Source organism: Pleurodeles waltl, chromosome 7 (assembly GCF_031143425.1).
Source record: "Pleurodeles waltl isolate 20211129_DDA chromosome 7, aPleWal1.hap1.20221129, whole genome shotgun sequence".
NCBI classification, from domain to species: Eukaryota; Metazoa; Chordata; class Amphibia; order Caudata; family Salamandridae; genus Pleurodeles; species Pleurodeles waltl.
In genome coordinates this window covers 1,112,537,749-1,112,563,202 of record NC_090446.1, presented here as the reverse complement: position 1 = coordinate 1,112,563,202, position 25,454 = coordinate 1,112,537,749, and the positions used below count along the sequence as shown (strand labels likewise).

The 25,454-nt window shown below is 42.5% G+C and overlaps 2 protein-coding genes across 2 annotated transcripts in view; one reads left to right on the top strand and one right to left on the bottom strand.

The window, feature by feature from the left end:
* MRPL27 (mitochondrial ribosomal protein L27) lies at positions 1-19,656 on the bottom strand. Its single transcript, XM_069200078.1, has 4 exons — positions 19,524-19,656; positions 6,798-6,923; positions 4,547-4,614; positions 1-2,190 (listed from the first exon to the last, which is right to left on the bottom strand). The coding sequence occupies exons 1-4, from the start codon at positions 19,609-19,611 to the stop codon at positions 1,984-1,986; spliced, it is 489 nt and encodes a 162-aa protein (XP_069056179.1). The 5' UTR covers positions 19,612-19,656; the 3' UTR covers positions 1-1,983.
* EME1 (essential meiotic structure-specific endonuclease 1) overlaps positions 19,581-25,454 on the top strand; it is a 78,550-nt gene continuing 72,676 nt past the window's right edge. Inside the window, exon 1 of the mRNA XM_069200071.1 lies at positions 19,581-19,688. The gene's annotated coding sequence lies outside the window, so the exon portion shown is untranslated. The remainder of the gene's footprint in view (positions 19,689-25,454) is intronic.

Here is a 25,454-nt window from a genome sequence, read left to right as displayed (position 1 = left end):
CATTAGCAACATGTTTTAATCACAAAAAACACAGAATTTATACAAAGACCTTTTTTCACAGCACAAACATTTAATGATGCACATTTATAAAACTACAATAATCTTTTGGATATCATTACACCGTGATGGTTTCTCACAGACTCGTGGTCACACATAAATATTGAACTCTTGCAATCTGTGTTTTTTAATGCCATCGGTTATTTTTTTACTAAGATCTAGCTCATCCTTTCTAAGCCGCCCTGAGTGGTAAAGATTTGGTGGGATCTGCTTTGCCCTCCAATTTGGTGTAATATAAAATCCCTGTGACATGCCTGCAAATCCAGGTTCGGATCTATCCCTCATATTTGGCCCAGAAAGCAAAGTCTTGTTCTCTCATTTTGAGAGCCCAATACACCTTCTCATTCTGGTTGCACAAAACACCTTCTTTAATCTACTGTAGCAAGTCTAGTAACAGGGACAGTTGCCCAGGTGTCCCAAGATATGTATATTCATTACAGCAAGCATCACAGATCTGCCTATAAAATATCATCTCTGCTTGCGCCTGGGGCGACACTGATCAAACGTCTACTGCTGGAAAAAAAAGAGTACGCTTCAGCAGCATTGTTTTTAACCTCTAAATGTAGCATGCCTTAAACGCAATGTTTTTGAAAATGCAGATCCTAACAAATTCCATAATACTAGAAGGCAGGTGGCAGCCTGGAAGCATGTACAACATGGATTTTATCTAACCATAATAGATCCTTCTCTCGAACAAACCGTGTGGCTACAGACTGTAAGCTAGAACTATAGGAACTTAAACATTTGAGGTAAGTTTTCTGGTGTGCCCTTTCTGTGGACACCACTCATCCTCCAGAATGACACCAAATGCCTCTCTGCCAGATGCACCTGTACAATATCAGAGCTTTTAACTGGATGCCCAAATGTTCTTCCCTATCAGACTGCTATTCATTTTTATGTAGAAATTTCAACTGCATTTTTAGATGATTACTGAGACCTTGATGTAAGCAGATCAATGGATTTTTTGACAGCCTTTGAATGGGCACTTGCCAACCTGCAAGTGAACACCCCGCTACATGGGATTATTATTGTCAATGTGACCTACTCCTTTGGGGCAGACTCTTTAGGACATTCACAAACCCAGGATAGACCTGGGAGTTATACTGGGGGATAGTCGATGAGGGGTAATCAGTGCCCAAGGAAATGCCCTCCCAAACTCAGCCAAGACGTCCTCTCACAAAAAAAGAATGAAAGTGGGACTCGGCCACCTAGAGTGGTATAGGTAACACCCAGTTATGGTCTTCAGCTTTACACCACGTCTAGGAAAGCAGTGAGAGAGATTTGGTGAGTGATCACAGTGAGAAGGAAGACCAGCAATGACATTCTCTCGAGGAGTACATAGAAGGACTTTGTATCTAGGTACAAGTCCCACTTTCACTAAATTTTCTTTTTTTTTTCCACCAAAAGAATGATGTTTCATATTCTGTATTACTACTACCGCTCAGTTTTCTGTAGACGTGCAGCATCACTCTTTCTTCTTTCTCTTTCATTTGTCTAGCATGACTGGCCTTTGTTTGTTAACATGCAGAATGCCAGGTAAAATTGCACTACCTCATGCAGCAGTACGTTAGTGCAGGAGGTACATATGCAGTGTAGGTTAAGAGCATACAAATTAAGTTTGCTACTGAAAAGGAGACTCAGAATCCTTGCATCGAGGGCTCTATGGTCACTGGTTTTACACTGTTGATGCAGAGAAGAGAAACATTCTTATCAAATCTGTCTCCTCTTTTGCTGAGATTGCTGCACTCCACTGGTATTCTCTACAGTGTGTTGTACATTACAGAGGTATGAATAAGGCCACCTTACAAAATAGGGATACAAAAAAAAAAGAGCCCTTCAGTTATCTGGAAATGCAAAATCATAAATCTCTTCCCCAAGGGAGACACGTGTTATCAACTATGTATAGAATCACAGTAGAAGCACAACTCAAAGCATGTCCACCAGCCTGAATCTTGCCACCTGTGGGGTGGGCACAATGTTGATGAAGGTTTTGTAGATGATGGCCCCCTTGGGCAAGCGGCAGACGACTTCTGTGCTGTCAGGACTCTCAGGAGGTGGAACAAAAACTTCCTTGGTGAATCGGACTGTTCCTTCTTCCAGGGCAAAAATAGTCTTGTTCCGACCTATTCCCACCTGAAAGAAAGACGCATTTTTAAGGGAATGCAAAGAGCTGAGGAAAGCAAATAGATGCTCATCCAAAGAGAAACAGGGGACATATAGCCAAGTGCACTGAGGGGACTCAGAATCGGGAAAGTAGAAAATGCCACTGAATACATGGAAGGCTTACAATAAGCACCACGGACAACTGAGGGATCACTGAGTATGAAGCAAGGAGTATAAAAAGTAGCTGAAAGGTCATGAAATGCAAATAGGATCCAGATAGAGTCATGTATTTCAAGGGGGACATAAAGTGAGGTTCTCAAAACAGAATGGGGCTTGGAGAGAGTTAGGGAATGCATGGAGTAGGATTGATTGGGTTTAAAGTGGACATGGAATAAGTTGCAGGGAATGATAAGGGGCTGAGGAAGACAATCATGGGCCACAAAGTCTGGAGCCAGAGCAAGGAACTATTGGTAATCCATGGAACGGAACAAGGAAATACAGCAGTAATCTTTGGGGAAAGATCTATAATAGGGCTCTGCATTCACCAGAAAGCCAGCCCATAGCAAACTCAGTGCCTGTGTGGGTACGCAGCCCTAACACTGCACTATATTACAATTCAGAAACATAAATTGGAAGGCACAAGGGAAAGGGAAATTACCTGCCACTTTCTCTCCACTCACAATGATCTACATTAAATAATTCTCAGCTGCTCTCCAGTTGCAAAGAATTGGATGGCTACCAAATGCGGGCATGCAGACAGTGTTCTCGTGGACTGCTACAGGCTCCTCCCCCTCAATGCCTGCCACAGTGGGTCAGCATAAAAACTCTGCTGGCCCTTGTAGGTCTCAGAACCTATATTTGCTTGTGCATACATTTTGGCCTCAATAATAATCAGCTGCCTGTGAGAACACAGAATGCAAAAAACATATTGTGCAAAAAACAGACTAAAAGCAAAGTCTGTGAAATCTCATAACTATCTCCCAACAAAAGTTGCACTAGAGCTCTTTTTCCTCAAGTATGCTAAGACTGGAGTTATGGAAGTACATCAACACCGTAGTAAAATATGCAGAAAACACAGTGGTAACTTTGACAATGTTCGAAAAACAGGATGGGATTAACCTAGGACATTAGCAGTAACTACTCTTAGTGGTCCTTCTTGTGACTGCAAGTAAATAGTACCTTCTCGTGCACAAACAACAGATTGGTGTGATTTTTTTTCCAGAAACTAATGGATGCACTAAACCAAGCTGAACTTACATTTCAAACAGCAAAAATCTATATTGTGCTCAGACAAATATACATCTTGCAGGATACAGTGTGATCGCTTAGGCATATTTCAAAATCGCCTTTTAAAGATTTACAGGAGAAATGAACCAGTCACTTTCTACTTGTTATGCTTTTTGGTAAAGAATGACCACCACCTAATAACTTCTATAATTTCCATTAACTGTATCTGATACATTAACTGCTTGAAGAACTTCGGATTTGTGAACAGTTTTTCCTGTGGCATTTCCATTCCGTTATTTTTTCAGTTTATCTTTCTCGCCCACCATGTAACCAGCTATGAGCCACTCACAGATCTACAGCAGAAAAATCTTACTGCCTCTTTTGTCTTTAATAAAATGACGCCCAGTCACTGTTCAATTAAAGCATTATGCATACTCCTTCTGTTTCACTCTCGATGAGTTTAGGTTATATAGAACTCAGCCACCAATTAATGCTGCTATACATTTCTTCTAGATTGTTATTTTACTGAAGCTATCCCTCGTGGGATACAGAGGAAAAAAGATCAGTGGGATGGAATAACTATGGAAACATCTGTTTAATACTTTCAATAAACCACAGCTTTTTTAAAGTTTTTTTATTTCACTTGTACCTTTTAGGCTGTCTGATTTTCAAAATGATGACTGAGTGAATTTTGCAAATAATCGTTTATCTATTGCATTTTCTCCATGGTTTCCTCTCATTCTTCCTGTATTTGTTATTGAGCTGTATCGTAAATACATATATTTTATATAAAATGAAAAGAATGACAAAACACAATGTAAATGAAGAATTTTCCTATGCTTTCAAAGTGTGTAGCCCACACGTATTCCTGCAGTTCTTCTGAAAGACCCTTTCTCAGTTGATATGGCCTTCCTTTATTCTGGGTCAAGTAGCAGAAACAAAACTGGAAGCTGCCTGCTGCTGTTGTTGTATACAGTATGTTTGATAGCAGAGATATCATTGGTACAGACACTGCTCTTTTTAACTAAAATCACTAGACCTGAAAAATCCACTTTACCCAAAGTGCTAGTGAAGCCAGACAAACATACCCCCATGTTCAGGTTTTTACAATCAAATTCTATTCATTCGCATCAACATACATGGTGTAAAAGGGACTTACGTGAGCGCCTGGGTGCCAACGAATCACACGCTGTGTTGCTAAAATATTTCCAGCGTGAACGAAATCCCCTGAAAGAGAAACACTGGACTCAAAAGGAAACTCGGGGTGGGAGGTAGGAAAGGAGAAGTAACTTAATAAAAGCAAAACAAATGCTCTTAATACTCAAGTACAAAAACATGTTAATGTTTGTATATCTTCACATGTCCCATTTGCCTTTTACCAGCCCACTATACACCAGGGAAGCACTAGTTTAGAAAACGATGAGCTATGACCTCAGGAGGTGTCATGAATTCGAAACTATTAATGCTTTGCTGTACATTGAGTTCTAAAGCACCAGTGCACTGGCCATTCACATAGAGCAATTCAACCCAGCCATGGACTAAATGACTAAACTCGAAAGGGTTCCGTTGTAGGGTCTTTTTAGGTTGAGACAGTTAGCAAATTGTATCAAATAAGGCGGAATAGCTGCAGGAACACTGCTGTTTTTAATTTAGAAATGAATAAAAGTGTGATGGGAAACAGACTTCCGCAGACCAAGTATAATTTACCTGGTATGTTGCATAAGGTAAAAACAGTGTCCAGAAAGACCTGTGTTCCTGTGGGAGAGCATTTATCAATGTCTTTAGTTAACTGGTGATGGTAAAAAGCCTCCATGGCTGGCTAGAATTCAATCATATTGCTGTGCTGTATGGATTTCTACAGCGCATGGCTACCCGTAGGCTTCCAAGCGCATGGCTACCCGTAGGCTTCCCAGCGCTGACTAGGACATAGCTTTGCTTCAGGACAAGTGGAGAAACACGGGGGTGTATTACTGGGGATATAGCTATGCTTTTAGCTTTTTTTCTGAACTGTGCTACATGTTTATGCATTTTAATTTTATAGGAAGCACGCTCCAAAGTTTGAGGAGGAGAACTGAAAAGGACCTACCGCTCCATCTGGCCTTGTGAAGTCTAGGTACCTTCAAGAACCTGCCAGTAGAGGATCTTAGAGCCTTACTGGGAGATTAGGGGGTCAAGCGTGCCTTTATCATAGTGGGTTCTTTGGCGTTAAGACCTTTATGTGCCAGACAGAATGTTTGAATTTTTATCCTTGCCCTAATGAGGAGCAAGTGCAGACAAACTACAGCACTGTTTGCTCGGGCAAATTTTGAGTTTTTTTTATGACATATTTGGGGGAGTCTATGTACAAAGAATTCCTACAGTCCACCTGGGAAAGAACAAGGGTTGGACCACAATTATTCTGGACACTCTTGAGACATTGTCGAGGATTTTACAGAGTGATCTGAGAGTGCCAATACAAGTAGCCACAAGTTTTTTGGCCTGTGTATCCATGGAAAGGGACTTGTCTTGCCACATCCCAAGGTTTTTGATAGGGGACGAGGGGATGGATGGCTTGCCCAAACATTCTGGCCATTCTACAGATGGTTGGGGGTCAGGTCTGTTCCCCAGAATCATCAGCTCAGTTTTTCCTGGATTAGCGTAAGCAGCAGTTTGCCATCCACGTGGATACTTTTTTCCAAGTGGGGAGACAGCTGATGGGACTATCGGCCTTTCCAATAGGCAAGGGAGATGACCAATTGTGTGTCAGCATATGATACTACGGACATCCTAAACTCCTGAACAACATCTGCCAATAGTTGCATGTACAAGCTAAAAAGTGTGGAGCTGAGGGCTGAATCCTGCAAGACTTCACACTTCAAGGGAGGGACGTCAGAGTAGCATGCATTGTCACAAATGTGGAAAGATCTGTCCTTCAAAAATGAGGATCTCTTTATTCTGGCTTCACCTATTCTGTACATAAGTGTCTCATGGTCAACCATGATGAATGCTGCACTTAGGTCCAGGAGGATGATAGCAGCTATTCTAGGAGGTCTGAGAGTCTGGCTAAGGTAGAAGTCAGATCTACGTGTTGTGCTGCACTGGAAAGGGATGGTAAAGGATTTTGGTTTCCCCGAGTCAAAAGACAATAATTAAATAAAACAATAAAGCTGGGGGTAGGTAAGAATAACGAAAGGGATGCTTTCCATGGAGTGCTGAAAGAAAAATAACAATCATCTAAATTTAGCAGGGGAAATAAAAAAATTAACGTCAGGCACTGCAAAGCTCTGTGCTCCCCATTCCCCAAACTCTGTCACTTGATTAGGGTTTATGTAAAAACCTGATCAGATAGTTAGGGTCTACAAAGTCATCCCTGACACCTTCTTTTATGCCATGGTTCTGTAGACAGGCTATTTTAACTCCCTTCCACTTACCATCTAGTTTCTTGACCCCATAATGCTTTCCAGGACTTTTGCCACCACGGTTTTTCGAGCTGCCTCCAGACTTCTTTGATGCCAATCTTGACTGGCTCTGGGTGAGAGGTGCCAGAGTTAAGAATCCTGTTACAAATAAAAAGAAGCAGTAGTAAAGGAAAATGCAGAGTTCCATGTATTAATTACATTACTTTAGACAATTCCTATCTTATCGTCGACTCTAGATGATGCTAGACACATTCTCTAGACTCAACATCACATGTTACACCTTGCAATGTTTATGATTTTGCCAAAAATCTGATAGGATAGAGATAAAGCACCTATGCAGGAATGGGGATGGTGTTGTCCTCGAGGGAAGATGAGGAAAGGTAGCCTTAAAGATAAGATTCAAAACAGCAGTTCAAAAAGCAAACAGTTAAAAAGCTTTGGGACTCAAAAAGGCTAAAGATTAGTAAATTTGAAATCATGAAGACGTATTAAAAATATTAAAGAGCAATACAGAAGCCAAAAATATATTCAGTCTACAAATCAGTCAAAATGCACAATAATCAATTTGTATTCAGATTAAAATGAATCCATAAAATAATATATTAAAAAGTACATATTTGAATCAGATCTTAAATTAACAGTGCTTGTAGTCCCATTTTAACAAACTCCTGATTCATCAATTGTGAAATATATGAGGAGAAAGCATAACAGATTTGAACATTTTCCAGTTTACATAAATAGTTAAAAGCATCTAGATTGTAAATGAACCTCATTGATAAAAACAATGGCTTCAAATAACGCCTTCTAATATGTATATGTATATAAAATGTACAAAATAAAATAAAATAAAATGCAGGATGGATTGACTTGTTTTCCCATCTCACTGACATTTTTGCTTTTTCCTCATTCCAAATCCCCATTTTGGGAAAAGCAACCATGTGATGTTTGATGCCTAGTCATAAACGTGTAAGACAGAACCTATTTTGGACACTAGGTACTGAAATCAGATATCTTTGACTGCAGTGTTCAGTATGTCTTAGGGAATAACTACATACAGTGGATTTAGACATTTCACTGTGCTCTCTTATAGCTTTTCCTTTCCTTATAAGAATAATTCTCAATTCTTTCTTGCTATATTGCAGGATACTGGTAGGGTTCTCTATACTCATTGTTTCATCTAGCTCAAATAGTAAGTTACCTATATCGGCTACTCAAGGTATTTCTGAATGCCAATCAAGTGTTAGGCAGCCTTCAATTATATCACTTGTAAATGTTGTGCCTACCCTGCTCTAGATGCTATGCCAGATGAGGATTGGGCTTATCTGTAGCATGTTCTCTACATCAGGTACATCTAATTCTTTATGTGTGATGTAAGTTGCCGAGGATTGTGGGACTGCCAATCAGCTATGTAGAAAATGTTCTTGTGTGTATGCAATATTTCATTATTTGCCATTCCCAGGGGCAGCCCCGTAAGTTACCCCTGCCAGGCATTTACAGTTGTAAAGTTGTTAGCATTTCCCTTATTGGTTTAGTCCCTATTTTCTTCGCAAACCTACAAATGGCTTCAGTTGTCCTTAAAAATATTAATGTTGCACTTCTCAACTGATGGCCCCATTGTCCATATTGTGAGAACTGAATACCTAAACACACAAAATGATGTGTTTCCAATAATTCGGTTCCCCTGATGAAATTGGGTTCTTCTTTGTTTAATTTCCCATTTCCACATACCATAGTACATTTTTTTGTTAAATTCAATTTCAAATATTTCTCTTCCATATACATGGTGAATTTATCTATGAGGCATTACAGACGATTTGCGGTCCTGGATAACAGTACCACATCATCTGTGTATAAGAGGACAGGGGTTGGGCGCTTACCCACTCTCGGAGCATTCGCCCTCACTTCTCGGAGAGCCTTGTCTACTCCAGGTATGTAAAGGGAAAAAAAAAACGGAGCAAGGACATGACCTTGCCTAATAATTCTATGTAGGAAGCTGGCTATTTATATAATGTACCTAATTTAAGGGGACACTATGCAGATATTCCAGGGGATCCCTATTGGTTTACAGGGGTTAAAATAATCTCAGCTACTTCTTTTGTGGTGGTGAGCAGTTTAGGCTTATTAAAGGGTAGTGCTAAGAATCTGTTGAACACACAAAGTCAATAAATAACACACACTCAAGAAGAAATTTGAGACCAATTTGTAGAAATACACAAATACTGTTCTATAATGATTCAACTCCGGAAAAACTTCAAAGAAGGTAAGTACTATTAAAAAGTGTATCGATTTTCGCAAGTAACCAATAAGTTCACTCAAATGCGCTTTTATGCATAAAAGGACTTAGGGCCAGATTATGATCTTAGCAAATGGGATACTCTGTCACAAAAGTGACAGATATCCTGTCCAGCGTATTAAAAGTTCAATTTTATCCTATGGAACTTGTAATATAGAGGACGGGGATATCGTCCCGTTTGTGACAGTGTATCCCACCTGCCAAGATCGTAATCAGACCCTTACTTGGACCAAGTACTTCTACTGCAAAGAGGCCTTTGCAGTCGGATTTGTAGGGTCACCTTTTGGTCACAGGGTGCTAGAGAGGCAAGGTCACAAGAATCCTGTAAACAGGAACCCAGTACTGCAGAGCTTGGGTGCAGCTTGTTTTGGTCGTCTTGGGCTCCTACGTCAAGGAGCCCATGGATCTCGGTTGACCCTGCAAGAAGGGGACAAAACAGGGCAACTGGCCCACTCTCAGTGCTGTCCTCTCAGATTCGAACATCTCTCGATGACTGGTCTCTGGTTGTGGCACTGGAGTCTGGGTTGGGCTCAAACAAGCGTTGGTTGCTGCAAGGGGTCCGGTACTCTGGGTATTGGTGCAGGACGGCTCCTTGGTGTCTTCTCGCTTGGTGGAGCGAAGGATCTGACCTCCTCAAGCACAGTGACCTCCTCCTGGGTGGCTGCTGCGTCGGTGGACCCGGTGGTCAGCAGAATGGTGAGCCGGACGGTGCTGTCGGGGACTCCAGTGCTTCACCAAGCCATCAGCAACTCCTTTGAAGTGGAGGAGCCACTTGTCTGCAGGCACTGTCCACCACGCCCGGCTCACCATTCTGCTGACCACCGGGTCCACCGACGCAGCAGCCACCCAGTACAAGTGGCTGCTCCACTTCAAAGGAGTTGCTGATGGCTTGGTGAAGCGCTGGAGGCCCTCCAAGGCTTTTGGAAGATGCACAGCTGCTTTGTCGTAATTGATGGGACAGGAGCAGGAAGGTAGCAAGGTTTCATGCCAAAGTCCTCCAGCAGTCTGCAGTTCTAGCTTCTTCAGCTCTTCTCAATTTAGAGGCGTTTAGGGGAGTGGAGGATAGTAGTCAATGGGCTACTTACCGCTGGGGTGACTACATCCCTAAATGACCACTTCCTGTGGGGTGTGGGCATAGCCCTGTCCCAGAATTCCTAACTTCACAGACATAAGATGGTAAAACCCTTCTTTCATGGAGCACATCAGACTGCCCAGCTTCAGGGAATGACTAGCCTGGTAGTGCACCATGCCTACATGCATTGCTAATTTCCCTCCTGTGCTGGTGCCAAATGGGTCTTAGGGCAGGGGGTGGCAACTCCTAGGTCTGGGGGGAAGCATGGTTTGCATATCAAAAGCAGCATGGACTTTGAAGTCCCTGACTCTGGTAAGCAGAATCACTAGCCATTGCGCTGGAGGCAGTGATAACACCTTTCTCTGGAGCAGGCATTGTTTCTGGCCTCAGAGTGCAGCCTCTCAACTCCAGGGGATCAGAAACATGTCTGTGGTGGCAGGCTGGTCAATACCAGTCAGCCAGCAAAATAGAGAACTGGTAGGTTTCAGGGGGCACCTCTATGGTGCCCTCTGGGTGCATGTCATAATAAATCCAAGACTGACATTGGTGTGGGCTTTATTAAAATGATGTGTTTGGTGCCAAATGCCATAGGTTTCAGTGGAGCCACTATGTAGCTAGGTAATTCAGAATGCTGAGTGTCCAGAATATACCTAAAGATGGCTTCCCTGTTCACTTGCAACATATAGTAATTAAACTAGTTATCACATGGGGATATCTTCTCATGCAGATATATCCTCACATCAAATATAATGCACCCTGCCTTAGGGCTCTAAGGTCTGCTGTGCGGTTGACTTACATATACTTAGATGCAGTGACTGGGACATGGCACCCAATGAGTGTGCCATGTCATATTTTTTCTCATGGCTTGCACCATGACACGCAGTCTGCAATGGCAGGCTGTGTGCACTTTTTATGGTGGTCCCTTACAATGGCATAATACATGATGTAGCCCTTAGAGACTCTCTCTAGTACCCAGGCCCCAGGTGCCAGGGGTATCATTTATTAGGGACATACAGATATACTAGAGGGTGCGCCAATTGTACACATTTTAGATCTTTTACCTCATTTTAGGGAAAGAGCACTGGCACTGGGAACCTGTTTAGCAGGGACCCCAGTGCACCTCAGTCGAAAAACCTCAGTACCAGTGGGCAACCATGCAGTGCACAACTTTGTTTTTCAGGTGCACCACTTTTCAAACCACCTTTGTTCCCCATTCTGGGAAGTCCTTTAAGATAATAATGTATGGTACAAGGAAGATGGAGTGTCTCTGGAGCAGTGAATTCTGTACCCAGGCTCACTTGTTCGCCGGGGGTTGTGGTCTCCCCAGGTGCTAATAAGGTATGTTAAATGTACCCCTTGCACTCCTTTGCTTGGTTGGTGGCATTGTGTATCATTAGGTGGGGGTACTCTGATATTGTCTTTTGGGGAACCGTTGGGTATTGAGTGTTCATTTCTGCAACAGATTTCCCTCCTGTGGGCTTCGACTTGTTATTTGCTCCTTTACCATCAAGAGTTACACATGGCATGTTTTTAACAAATAATTCTAATGAGGAGACACTTTCCTTAACTTCCCTAATTTGTAGTAGGAGTTTCTGTTCTATTTTATCCAGCTTTGCATGGACCTTTTTAATCAAAGCCTCAATATTCCTACTTTGAGCGGGCTCCTGCTCTTTAGTACATCCATTAATACAAATGACTTTTTCCTTTGGACCTGGAGCTCCAGTATTCGGCTTAGATTTGATATTTGTTCTGGATGGCTGTCTACAATTTTTCATGAGTGGTAGCCTAGATTCAGGGCTCGATGAAAGCTCTGTTGTTTCCAAAGGTATATTTGATACACATTGCCCCTGTTCAATACAACTCAAACTTGCTACGACAGGTACTGTATCATATTTTTGGGTGCTCAAATGGAGCTGATATAGGTTCATTGGCGACCTCCACTATTATACTGGACAAGGCCTCATTAGCTGCACTCTCGGTAGCAGTCAGCTTTTCTTCCACATTGCAATCTCAGAATTAATCAGACCCATTGCATCAGTGAGATAGTTTGTGATGGCATTTACTGCTTTGCCGGTTTTCCCTGCCATGCCTTGAGCTAGCTTTCGGCTGCCCATAATAAAATTTGTCTACACAGCTACAAGGCCAATCGTTATTCTGGACTGATAAAAACAAGCAATCTTACCAGAATTCCCATATCCTGGGGATCATCAGGCCACGAGGGGTGGCCAACCCCGGCCTCATTCAGGTGCAGATAGGCACACACGGGCCTGCTCTTGGACCGTGCCAGCGGGTCTCACACAATGATTATAAGACTGCTAGCCCATTTTCCTGGGCAGACAGCAGGATTGTGGGAAATGTAGTCCTCAAAGTAAGAATCCTCACAGCAACGAGGTTCCTTTCCATTAGTCACAGAGCGTTAGCATAAGGTTTAGAAATCATTTTGTGATAAAGGTTGGCAGCATTTAAAATAGATGCAGGGTGAACAAAATCTGGAAAGTAGTCTTAAGTCCAGAATTTGCAGCAAATCAATAAGAAATCAGGCTGCATCCTTGCAGGCTCAGAAAAAAGGGCACACAAAGGCTCAAATTATGGCTTTTTATAGGTAGGTTCATAGTGGAAACCACACAGTCAGCGTAAGGTGAGTAAATATATAACATGCTGAAGAATCAAAATACAGGATTAATACAATGTCATATAATGCCACCATCCTAGCACTATTCCCCTAAACGAATATTAAACTCTTCTCTGACCTATTGTCATCAGACGCGACAGTACATATCTGGTTACATAAACAATGAAAATCACTTAAATCAATGAATTTGCAGTGAACGAGGCAGGAGGAGGCCTTAGAGAGATGCAAATTAACAATGAACTTCCTCCAACGCTCTCCACGAACAGAAAGTCATCTCAAAGAATTAGTGCACATTTTGCTTCATGTGGTGTCAATGAGAAATGTAAACATGATAAATATATACCTACTATAAAATACAATATGGAGTCCAGCGTCAATTAAGTCCTAGTTTAGCCTGTGCCAAGAAAACACAGTTCTGTACATTGCAGCTTTGTTGCTTCAAATGCAAAATGTCCATGTTACTAAGCAAATATGATTTTAACCAAAAATAACTTCAACAACTTTTCCATCTTTTCCTCTTCTCAAGAGACTAAACTCCATCATTTACTCCCTCTACTTATGTTGAATCAACTGTTCTACAATAGCCCTGAACAAACATGTTTCAGTTAACTCCATATAAACATAGAAACTGTTTCAACCAGCCACTACAGTTGTTATTTTGTTCCACAACCAGTTTACATTATTTTCATAATGCACACTTAGCCAACAATTCGACACGTAATCTCCTCCCCATGACAGTAAACTGTTTTTTTCATTAAAGCAACCCACCCAAGGCAGGTATCAATGATTTTCTTCCACTTCTCCAGCAAAGTTAGTGACTCACAATGTAGCTACAAAACAATGGAGACAACACACGTTGCCTGATGAGCATATGGATTGGACTTTTGCTGGAAAAGAACCAGTTTTTGCAGTTTCATGCCTCTGCAGCTGTTTTTCACAAAAGTAATCTGGAACATTCAATTGTGTAATGTCAATGAGAGGCCAATGAAAAAGGTTTATGTACATTCTTGCAGGTGCTAGAACACCTGCAGTAAGCGGTTTGCCACCGACCAACAAGAGGGACATATGTGGCAAAGCTGTACATGAGCCAATGTTAGGGTAGTACTGTGAGTAACAGTAGGAGTTGTGTCTAATACCCCTTGTACCAAAACATCAAGGAAATTGCCCGAGCTCATAGAAATGCTGAGAGGATTATGGAGGGCACTGTGAATGGGTCTGGGAGAATCCAGCAGCCTGGTCTGATTGCACACACAATAACAGCAGCAGCATGGCTGAACGAGAGGAAGTGTAGGAGACCCAGATGCAGGGAGTACGGTCTTTGTCCGATGTGCTTTTGCTGGCCCTCGGGCACATGAATCGTCGATAGTTTGGACAGTTCTTCCGGTTCTATATGATCTTCCCCACGTGCTTGCTGCCTTCCTAAGAGTGCCTGACAGCAAACAGTCTTCCATGGCAGTGTAAGTTAGAATCATTCTACTTACACTAATAAGAGAGCATGTGGAAAATTTGGTGAGCTGCCAGCAAGGGGGGGGGCGATTATAATATATAGACTGTGCATGTTGTTGACATGGCTGTTACCGCAAGCCTCACTGCCTGTTACTCCTCACATACTACAATGCACGTTAGATAGTGGCCCACCTGTGTAGTTCTTTATGCTGAATTGACTATCAGTCAGAAGGGCTCCCCCTACAATTGCATCTGTGACCTCTACGCTCTCAATCATGGTTATAGTAAAAGAAGTAGCCAAATCAACAAGCCAAAAGTAAATTCATAGGATATTTGCTGTCAAACTCTATCATAACAGTAAGACAAGATTCCGAGAAACAGAAATATAGCAGCACCTCGAGCATCATCAGGGGCTCGACCAAAAATATCAGACTGCTGACCGACCACACGTAGAACAAAATAACATTCATTCACTTGCAACAAGTTGGGGGCGAGGCCACAGAGGCGATACATGTTTGTTAATATGTGTGACACTCTAGATGAAGGAATGAAAATGACTAAGGTCTCATGGAAAAGCAACTCTGCAGGTTTCTTAGGTATATGTGCCAATATTTGAACGAGTGAATACAAAATGCAGTCCCTGCTTAACAAAACTGGATGGATGGGGTGGGTTAAGAAAGCGGATCTGCAATTCCATGCTTGCCCTGTCACCACCATTTAGTGTGTTTGAGTCAATTTAGCATCCCATGGGATTTTTTGCTAGCAATATAAAAGGGCAACTTTTAAGTGGCAAGTCAGTAAGTCAAGAACAACAAGGTGCACAGAGAAATAATATGTTGGCTTCTGTCAGAAACAATAATGGACCAAGCTTGATCTAGATTTATGATCTAAAGAAAAACACTAGAAACTAAGTATCTGAATTTAAAACCAAGAAAACTACGGACTTGACTGGAACAATGACAGCAATCAACACTCTGGAACAAATACCTATCCTTGAAGACTTTCTTAGACAGCTTTACTCCAATAAAAGCAACTAAACAATAGTTATTAGCAGTTACATTTTTGAGTGCATGGCACATTTACCCCAAAATGTGTCCCTAAATCCCTGAGATAGTTCATGATTTACATCCCATTTTAAACTATTCAAATTCCCTCCACATTCTATACAAATGTTTCTTTGAACCAATCACCGTTTTCTCAAAAATTAAAATATTTTTAAACATGGTGAGAATTGTATAGCCGCTTAGACAAACTCAGGAAGTGATCATAAATTTTCTTTCCAATTACCTGAATGAAACGAATGAGACTGGACTAAAAGATGCTCATGTTATTTAATGCAGATTTGTAGAGTGTACTATATCACCCTGAGAGTACCGTGGCACTGAGCAGCTGTGAGTCTAGCCAAACCTAGTGTCTACTGGGGCTATACGAAAAGCCAGGTCTTCAGCTTCTAGCAGAAATCAAGAAGTGAGGAGGAGGCTCTAATGTGTAGTTGCAGGTCGTTCCACACTTTGGGAGCGATGTAGAAGACAGCTTGACTGATGGATTTGGTTTTCTGTATTCATGCAAGTAAGAGTCCGGACGAGCAGAGGTGTCTGGAAGTTCTGTGAAAAGGGATGCATTTGTTGAGGTATGCTGGGCCAGTGTGATAGTGTCTTGATGTTGTGTGTGATTGTGATTGTTTGTGCATGGGGAGCCAGTGGAGCTCTTTCAGGTGTGGTGTGATACAAATGTGACATGGGAGTTGAAAGTGACTCTGTCGACCAAGTTCTGATTGGTCTGTAGCCTTCTTGTGAGTTTTTTGTTGATCCTTGCATAGAGGATGTTCCTGCTGTCCAGCCTGATTGTGCTGATTGGGAATCATTTGAAAATATTCCTCAGCATCTTCAGAGTATGGAAGCCTGAGACTGTTACAGTGTTGACTTGGTTGTGGGTGTCAATCCTAGCTCTGTTGGCCAAAAGGTGGAGTCCTACTGTGAAGTGCTCTTCCCAAAGACCATGATTTTGGTCTTGTAAATATTCTGCTTTAAACAGTGGTCTTCTTCGTGTGGACAATCTCAGTGATGCAGGCACTGGTTTAATTGTGTGTTGGAAAATGAGTTATTGGTAAGGGCAGGTAGGTACCTACACTTAGCAAAAGGCCACTAACCTCCACTTAGGTCCAGTTAGGTCTCAGTAAATTAAACCCAGCTCAACCCTTGGTAGCTTGGCAACGAGCGTCAAGGCTTAACTTAGGAGACAGAGTGTAAAGCATTCAAGTATCACAAACAGTAATTAAATAAAACATAGGAAACAGTTTAAAAATCCAAAACCAATTTATAAAAATAGATTATATTTTTATCTTTAAAATGACACAAAAACAAATAAAATCGGTTAAGAGGAACCGGAGATATGATTTTTTTTAAAGAATTATTGGTTTCTAGCACCTAGAAACAAAAAGCGCCAATCTGGTCGCACCTCGACTGGGGTAAAGTCAAAGTTTAAGGCCGACCGTGATGGAGCCCGGCTCGGCTACATGCCGCGGGAGGCCTCGGTCAAAAGTTTACCTTCGCACTTAGTCGTTTTTCTGAAGATTTTCTTCAGTGGGACGAACCTGACAGTTCAATCCAAGCTCCTGGAACTCTTCTCCAGATACGCGTCGCGGGAATCCTCAGTGGAGATTTTTACCTTCGGACTTAGTCATTTTTTGGGAGGTGAAAATCCTTCGACTGGGGTAAACCTGAATCTTGATCCGACGTCCTTGAAGCCCTCCGCGGATACGCTGGCTGGGAGGTCCCGGTCAACTTTTTACCTTCGGATTTAGTCTCTTTTTTGGAGATTTTCTTCACCGGGACGAACCAGCAAATCAGGCCGGGTCGCAGTTGAGGCAAGCCGGCAAGAGTTGCCGTGGCGGGTCGGTCCCTCTATGGAGCTTTTTTTCAAAAGTTCTCCAAACTTCTAGGGCTTCTCCCAGATGTTCTTTTAAGGTTCTTTTGGGGTCCACAGCTCACCCCAAGGGTCCAGAAGTTCTGAGATAATCCTTGGGGGGTGTGGACTACAACTCCCAGAATGCACCTGGCGCAAACTCCTTTTTGGCCACTGGGCAGTGGTCAGCTGGTTGATTTCTTCAGGAGTTGGTGCAGGGGACTCTGGTTAACAATTTTTCACCTGCAGCAAACAAGGCGTCCCTCCTTGAACCAGTTGAAGCCAGGCAAAGTCCTTCTTGTGGTGAAGCCCAAGTGTGCAGCTGGTGCAGTCCTTCTGAGTGCAGGTTCCAGGTGCAGGCCAGAGGTCCAGCATTGCAGTCCTTCTTCTCCTTTGGTTCTTCCTTGTTAGAATTTGAGGTGTGGGTGCAGGTCTGTCAGTTTTATCCTGGCTCCTGGGTGAAAAACAGGGGGGTCCTGATTCTCCAATCAGGTGCAGGGTCCTTCTCCCTGTGATGACCACTTCCTGGGAAGTGTGGCAAAAATCAATCCCAGGAGGCAACATTCTTCAAATATTCATCATGGCTGAATCTGATTTTTGAAGGTTACATCTGGCTGAGCCCACCCACTGGTGTGGCTAAAACACACCCCCCTCCTAATCTAATCAAGGGGGCACCTAGATGTCTGGGGTTGCAGGATGTGGGGGTGTTGCTGGGGTGCTCCAAATGTCCTTCTCTGCCTTTGAAGACCAGTTTGGCAGCCCTCCCCCTTCCTGCCTCACCATCTGCTGAGAGGAAATTCCCTACCACAGGCACATCTCTTTGTATGAAGCCAGGCCACTTCACACCTCATCAAGCAGCCTGGCCAGGCTGCCAGAGGCTGGCCAATCAGGGCACAGCAGCAAAAACAATGCAGGGGTGAAATTGGCAACTTTTCAGGTAAAGTTTAAAACTCTTTACCTGAACAAGTTATATTAAATCCAACAACTGGAAATTGTGGGATTTATTATAACAATGACTTTGATACCAAACTCTTGGTATCCATTACTTAAGGGGACTTTAAAAATTGAAATAAAGTCTCCCCATTTAGCCTATGAAGGCGATTCACTACAATGAGGGAAAAACAAATTTGGCTGTTTTTACCTCACCAGGGCTTATAAAACTACTTTCATAAGGACCCTGCTTATAGTTACATGGCACCCAGCCCTAGGGGCACATAGGGCACACCTTAGGGGTAACATATGTAAAAATAAGGTAGTTTAAGACTTTGGAACTACTTTTAATTCCAAAGTCAAATTTGCATATGACTTTAATTGAAAAGCAGCCAGCAAGTTAAGCCTGCCTTTAAAATGACACTGGGCACCTCAGCAGGGCACCTATGAGTGCACTACCTATGCTGGGGTCCCTAAACCTACATGCCCTACCATATATTAGGGACTTATAGGTAGGTTGACATAGCCAATTATAATTAGCCTAATTTGCATATTGATTTTACACATAGCACAGGCCCTGGGACTGGTTAACAGTACCCAGGGCACCATCAGAGTCAGGAAAACACCATCAAAAAGTGGAAAAAGGGGGCGTCTGCAATCAGTTCTGTTTTCTCACATTGTGTAAATTGTTGTTATACTTCATGACCTTGTATGCAGTAGTAACTATTCCTTTGTAAGGTGCTCAGGTACGCCTATTTTTTAATTTTTGTACTATATGAAATTGTAAGTTAAGTAAAAGTGTGTTTACCTCTTGTAAATTTGTTTTATTAATGCAGTACATTCGTACCTGACTAGATGCATGTTGGGAAACAAGGAGAATGTCTTGTAAGAAAAGGTTCAAAAAACATGTTTTTCGTTGTATAACCTATATTATAGAGCAAGAACGTAGTTTGTGTATATATTTTTTACATTTTTAAAAGAGCATACTTCCAAAACCTGCAAGGGAGAACGCCGATACACACACAAAAATGGAGCCCGGGGCATTTCCAACCAAAGATTACCGCCAAAGTCTGTACCTTAATACTGAATACACTACAGCAAATAGTGTCAGTGGGACTGATGCCTGTACTTAAACCCTGGTGGCTACGAAGAGCTTGGGATAACATCTACAAGAATTCTGGTCCTGGAACCAGAGTTTTGCGCGATAGCTCCGGAAAGAATGCCTCACATTACACATCCTCAGAACCACCTCTTATTCTTGTCCCTATTACATAATCCCAGCTGCAAAATCCTATTCTTAGTTGAATGTCACACTGGCGTAACCCTCACCCTCCTGTTTGCCCTATGCAGACAACAGTGCTTCCCCACACGTAAGGATCCACTGAGAGCGCTCCAGACACAAAATTACACTGCTTAAACTTCCGCACCTCCTTATCCCTTAACAACCCTCTCACTACTTACCGCTGGGGCCACCACTCCGCAACACACGACACAGTACGCTCAAGGAGGCCGCCATAGCTGACAGGCTGGCGCTCCCCAGCGACGTCATCGGTGCGCGCCGCTCGCGGGAATAGTTGAATCAGAGGGAACCGAGTGCACTGCGAACAAGTGACAAGCGTAAACTCGGTGAGTGAATGTAAAGATTTCAACCTGATGCGTCTCTGCGAGGGATGAAGTTTGGTGTATTTGGAGAGTGAAATAAATAATACGTTTGAATAGCTCCTTTGACAGTATTCTGAGTAAGGCATGGCAGTTATGCCTGTGCAAAGTAGTTAATTTTAAGAACTACCTCAATTTTAAGAAATCGAAAGATTCTTAAAACAGCTGCGTATTTACTAACTAAAGTGCTGATGTCAAGTAGGTATAAAACAGGTAACGCGCATTATGAGCACTGACCCTATAAAGCGACTGCATTGGAAGACATCTACTAGAGTCCCTTACTCAAGGGACGGTGATTGTACAGCTCCGTTCAAAGTAGTCAAGAGAGTAAAGCAGAGTTTCGTATTTGCCTTCTTTTTACTTCTACTGTAAATTAATTCTTTGGATATCGCCTAGAATGAGTACACTAAGGATGCACACAAAATTGGGAATCACTCAGTAACAGAATTGATGTACCGGGACAACGGTGTTCTTTTGTCGCGCACAGCAAACGGTCTGCAAAAACTGCTTGATGGTTTCATGACCGGTTTAAAACTCAAGGTCAACCATCAAAAATCATTTGTAATGTCAGGAGGCCCAAAAAAACATAACTCAAGGGTGTTTTGTCTTTAGGAAAGACAAATTGCAAGTACGACAACGTTTGATTATTTGTGTTCCTTATTTGACTTAAAAAAATGGGAACGATTGATAGCTCAAAGGGCAGTAACAATGGAGATAATAGATGAATCCATATTTAGATTTACAAGGAGTTTGGGTCATAAGCCAATCCGTGAACTGGTTCAGCTCAATAGCTGCAAAAGCTTAGTGGCAGGAAATTATTGTGTGGTAGTGTGGGGCTATTCACCCCTGGGTAGACTTCAAGTAGTGGAAAATAGCTTTTGCTGTAGGCTTTTGGCCGCACCAAGATCCACTGCCCGTTTTACTGTCCACACAGAATTAGGAGTGGGGTAGATAGATGATCACATCAAACTGACACTGTTACTTTTATGGATGAAGATATGGAGTAGCCTCCAGGCTAAATTCTCAAGGGAAGTAATAAATGATTGCATGAAGCTGGATAATATGGCATCCATTCCCTGGTTGGTCTATATTAAACATTCCTTTCAGAGTTTAGGCTGCCCTCAATTTTTTGATGATCCAAACACCATCGCTGTCAGGTCTAAAATAAATGTAATTGAAACCTTTGAACTGTATAAAGAAGAATTAAGATTGATTTGTGTTGTAAAAAGCTTTTCAATCACAAAGTATATTCAAATTAGGACGACATATAGTGTAGAGCCATATCTCTTGTGGATAGATAACCCAGAGCATAGATTATTTTACCAAACTTAGGCTCAATACGATTCATCATTTGGTTGCCTTCCCGGTGTGTGGCTTTTGGCACGCATCTCTTCGACCTTGACCGTGTAACGGGTTAACTGTACAATCTACTTTACACTTTTTTCATTTTCTACACTACAGGGAGTGCAGAATTATTAGGCAAATTAGTATTTTGACCACATCATCCTCTTTATGCATGTTGTCTTACTCCAAGCTGTATAGGCTCGAAAGCCTACTACCAATTAAGTATATTAGGTGATGTGCATCTCTGTAATGAGAAGGGGTTTGGTCTAATGACATCAACACCCTATATCAGGTGTGCATAATTATTAGGCAACTTCCTTTCCTTTGGCAAAATGGGTCAAAAGAAGGACTTGACAGGCTCAGAAAAGTCAAAAATAGTGAGATATCTTGCAGAGGGATGCAGCACTCTTAAAATTGCAAAGCTTCTGAAGCGTGATCATCGAACAATCAAGCGTTTCATTCAAAATAGTCAACAGGGTCGCAAGAAGCGTGTGGAAAAACCAAGGCGCAAAATAACTGCCCATGAACTGAGAAAAGTCAAGCGTGCAGCTGCCACGATGCCACTTGCCACCAGTTTGGCCATATTTCAGAGCTGCAACATCACTGGAGTGCCCAAAAGCCAAGGTGTGCAATACTCAGAGACATGGCCAAGGTAAGAAAGGCTGAAAGACGACCACCACTGAACAAGACACACAAGCTGAAACGTCAAGACTGGGCCAAGAAATATCTCAAGACTGATTTTTCTAAGGTTTTATGGACTGATGAAATGAGAGTGAGTCTTGATGGGCCAGATGGATGGGCCCGTGGCTGGATTGGTAAAGGGCAGAGAGCTCCAGTCCGACTCAGACGCCAGCAAGGTGGAGGTGGAGTACTGGTTTGGGCTGGTATCATCAAAGATGAGCTTGTGGGGCCTTTTCGGGTTGAGGATGGAGTCAAACTCAACTCCCAGTCCTACTGCCAGTTCCTGGAAGACACCTTCTTCAAGCAGTGGTACAGGAAGAAGTCTGCATCCTTCAAGAAAAACCTGATTTTCATGCAGGACAATGCTCCATCACACGCGTCCAAGTACTCCACAGCGTGGCTGGCAAGAAAGGGTATAAAAGAAGGAAATCTAATGACATGGCCTCCTTGTTCACCTGATCTGAACCCCATTGAGAACCTGTGGTCCATCATCAAATGTGAGATTTACAAGGAGGGAAAACAGTACACCTCTCTGAACAGTGTCTGGGAGGCTGTGGTTGCTGCTGCACGCAATGTTGATGGTGAACAGATCAAAACACTGACAGAATCCATGGATGGCAGGCTTTTGAGTGTCCTTGCAAAGAAAGGTGGCTATATTGGTCACTGATTTGTTTTTGTTTTGTTTTTGAATGTCAGAAATGTATATTTGTGAATGTTGAGATGTTATATTGGTTTCACTGGTAATAATAAATAATTGAAATGGGTATATATTTTTTTTTGTTAAGTTGCCTAATAATTATGCACAGTAATAGTCACCTGCACACACAGATATCCCCCTAACATAGCTAAAACTAAAAACAAACTAAAAACTACTTCCAAAAATATTCAGCTTTGATATTAATGAGTTTTTTGGGTTCATTGAGAACATGGTTGTTGTTCAATAATAAAATTAATCCTCAAAAATACAACTTGCCTAATAATTCTGCACTCCCTGTATATGACACACCTAGACAGATTTTTACGCCGTATGCTGTTGAAGAAGTGTTTTTTATCTTACATAGAAGGCCTAGAATATCTACAGAGTTTTCCTTCAATGGATGTATATGTTATGATGATTAGTTATATTAAAGCTGCCCTCGCTATTAAGACAATTTATGCACTTTAAATTAGTGGGGAGGGCGTTAGTATCAGATACATTATATGGAAAAAGAAATTAGATGATTTGATGAATTTGATTTTATGAAGATTTTATATTGTTGGATTCTGTGTTTTAATTGCTGTAATGCATTGTTTTATTCTTTTATGGATGAGGATATTGGCCAAATAAAGACTGATTGATTGATTTCAACTAGTCATAGGAGAGGTACTGGTTCTTGGAGCAGAAGTGTAGTATTACTTCATTGTGCTGTAGGGTTTGGTAACAAAGTGCATCTTCAACTCTATCCTAAACTGGAGCAGCGTTTGGGAGGGGGTTCTGATGAATAGGGGGATCTTGTCCAAAATCCTGGGAGCGTAGATGGAAAATGTCTGCTGCCTTATTTTTCTTTTTTTATACACTTCTTACCGCCTAATTCACAAAGGGCCTCTGCGCTTGTGGCGGGAAGCACGTGTTGGGGGGTGATTTGAATATATTTCACAAGTACCTGGATGAGACATGCTGTGGCATGTAGGATGCCCATAAAGGGTGCCAGTTTGGAACCTGGGAGTCTATGGAGCAGAGTGTTAGCAACATTGAAATGCAAGAGTACAAGGGCCTGAACAGCAGTTCCAAAGTTTACAAGGAAACAATTTCACTTTATTTAAAAGGAAGAAGTGATACCAGGCCATCTTTGTTTTTTGTTTTTTTACAGTGTGTTTGTTACTTGGGCATGTGGTTGGTGTGCAGGGTGAATGCAAATGACTTGGCATGCGGTGAAAGTTTGGGTTCAAAGCTATCCAGGTGCAGATCTGAGATCTCCCTCTTTTTCTGTAACAAGAGCTACTTCTGGTCAGTGAAAGTCATCATGGGCTACTGAAGGCTAAACAACTCGCACATTGTAACCAGACGGGCCTTGAAAAATCTACTTGCCCACCTGCTATGGCGAGTCATATTTTGTCAGGTCAAGCTATTTTTAGGACCTAACTGCCCCTTCTGGCGATTTGACTTACTCGCCTCTTCTGAGGAGTTGACAAAGAACAGGTGTTCTGTTCAGTCAGAAAGCAAAGGAGCAATAAAGACGCCTTTAAATCTTGTTCTTCTCTTGTGACATTTGCTCTAAGTTCAAAAGACAGAGGTCAAAAGTCAGTTTGTCTTCTTACAATTACATTTCCTTCTGACTTCGAAGTTCCAGGATTTTGTAAGGTGAGCTATTTGACCTGCTGTTCAAAGAGTCTGAAATGAAAGGCTGTTGTGTGTCAGTTTTTTCCTAATGCACACCACTTACTTAACAAGTCAACTGGACAACATTTCAAAATATATTTCAGTAGTGGTGAAATCCCATTTTTTGTACTTCTGTGTGGTGAAAAAAATTAGTAGGATGAAAACAAATCAGAACACTTTACTTTGTGATGTGTAAAGGATAAGTATGTTTTCTAAAACCCAAGTTTCAGAGATTATTGTTACTACGCTGTATAGCTTTATAAATAAAGCTGCAAGTTAGTGGGAAGGTTTTTGGGCATTTTTTGGAAACTTACTGTCTGTAAATGACAGTGTGCTACCATATCATGCTTTAGCTATATATTTTTTAAAAGTGAGTGTCCTGGTGGCAATGCTATTAGTAAACAAAGAGGCAAGGCATGGATCATGTGTCCCCTATATGTAGACTAGCTAATTTGTATAAATGGAGCAAACATGTAGGCCCTCGTTACAACCCTGGCGGTTGGTGTTAAAGTGGCGGTAATACCGCCCATAGGCCAGCGGTAATTACCGCCAAATTATGACCATGGCGGTGGTATCTCCGATAGACAGCCGATGTACCACACCAACCGCCAGGGCTGAAACAACACCCACCAAGGCAGTAGCCGCCTACAGCCAGGCAGAAGTCATTGTTCTGCCCACCATATTAAGACCCTTGAAACCGCCACCTTTTCCAGGGCGGTACCAATGACATCTGAAGCCTGGCGGAAACACTGCACAGAAGTGAAAGGACTCACCATTGGAGTCGCAGGGAACACACGCGCCGCCATGGAGCCCGAGCAGCATGTCTTCCCCATGATTTTCTACGTGCTGCTCCACCACGAACACCAACCCCGGCAAAGATGACGACGGTTAGTACAGACGCCTAGCACACAAGGGAGGGAGGGAGGAAAAAGAGCGTGACACACACACGCACACCCTCTCACACACAAAAAGGGACACAGCTCAGTCCACAATGTACGTAATCCACATGGCCACAGGCCAAAGTCCAAGGCCAAACATGGCACCTGCCTCAACACGGAGAGAACACTGCAGGGGCATCTGTTGGTAAATAGGCAGGCACCTCAGGGGGACGGAGGGGCACCTCAGCCGGGAGATGGAACAACACCACTGGTTCTGGAGGGGGCAACATGCCCTGTGCTTGTTTCTGGGGAGTGCAACGCCACAGTCTCTCGAGTGGATGATTTGCCCACTTGGTCTGGAGGAGGCAACATGCCCTGTGCTTGGTCCTGGGGCCACACTCTCTCGAGTGGGTGTCTTACCCACTGGTTCTGGAGGGGGCATCCTTCCCTGTGCTCTTGATCCTGGGGAGT

Coding starts and splice junctions, on each gene's coding strand:
- MRPL27 (XM_069200078.1), bottom strand. CDS start 19,611: ATGACGTCGCTGGGGAGCGCCAGCCTGTCAGCTATGGCGGCCTCCTTG. Junction 6,924..19,523: donor GCGGAGTGGTGGCCCCAGCG/GTAAGTAGTGAG, acceptor TATTTGTAACAG/GATTCTTAACTCTGGCACCT. Junction 2,191..4,546: donor GTTGGCACCCAGGCGCTCAC/GTAAGTCCCTTT, acceptor TCTTTCTTTCAG/GTGGGAATAGGTCGGAACAA.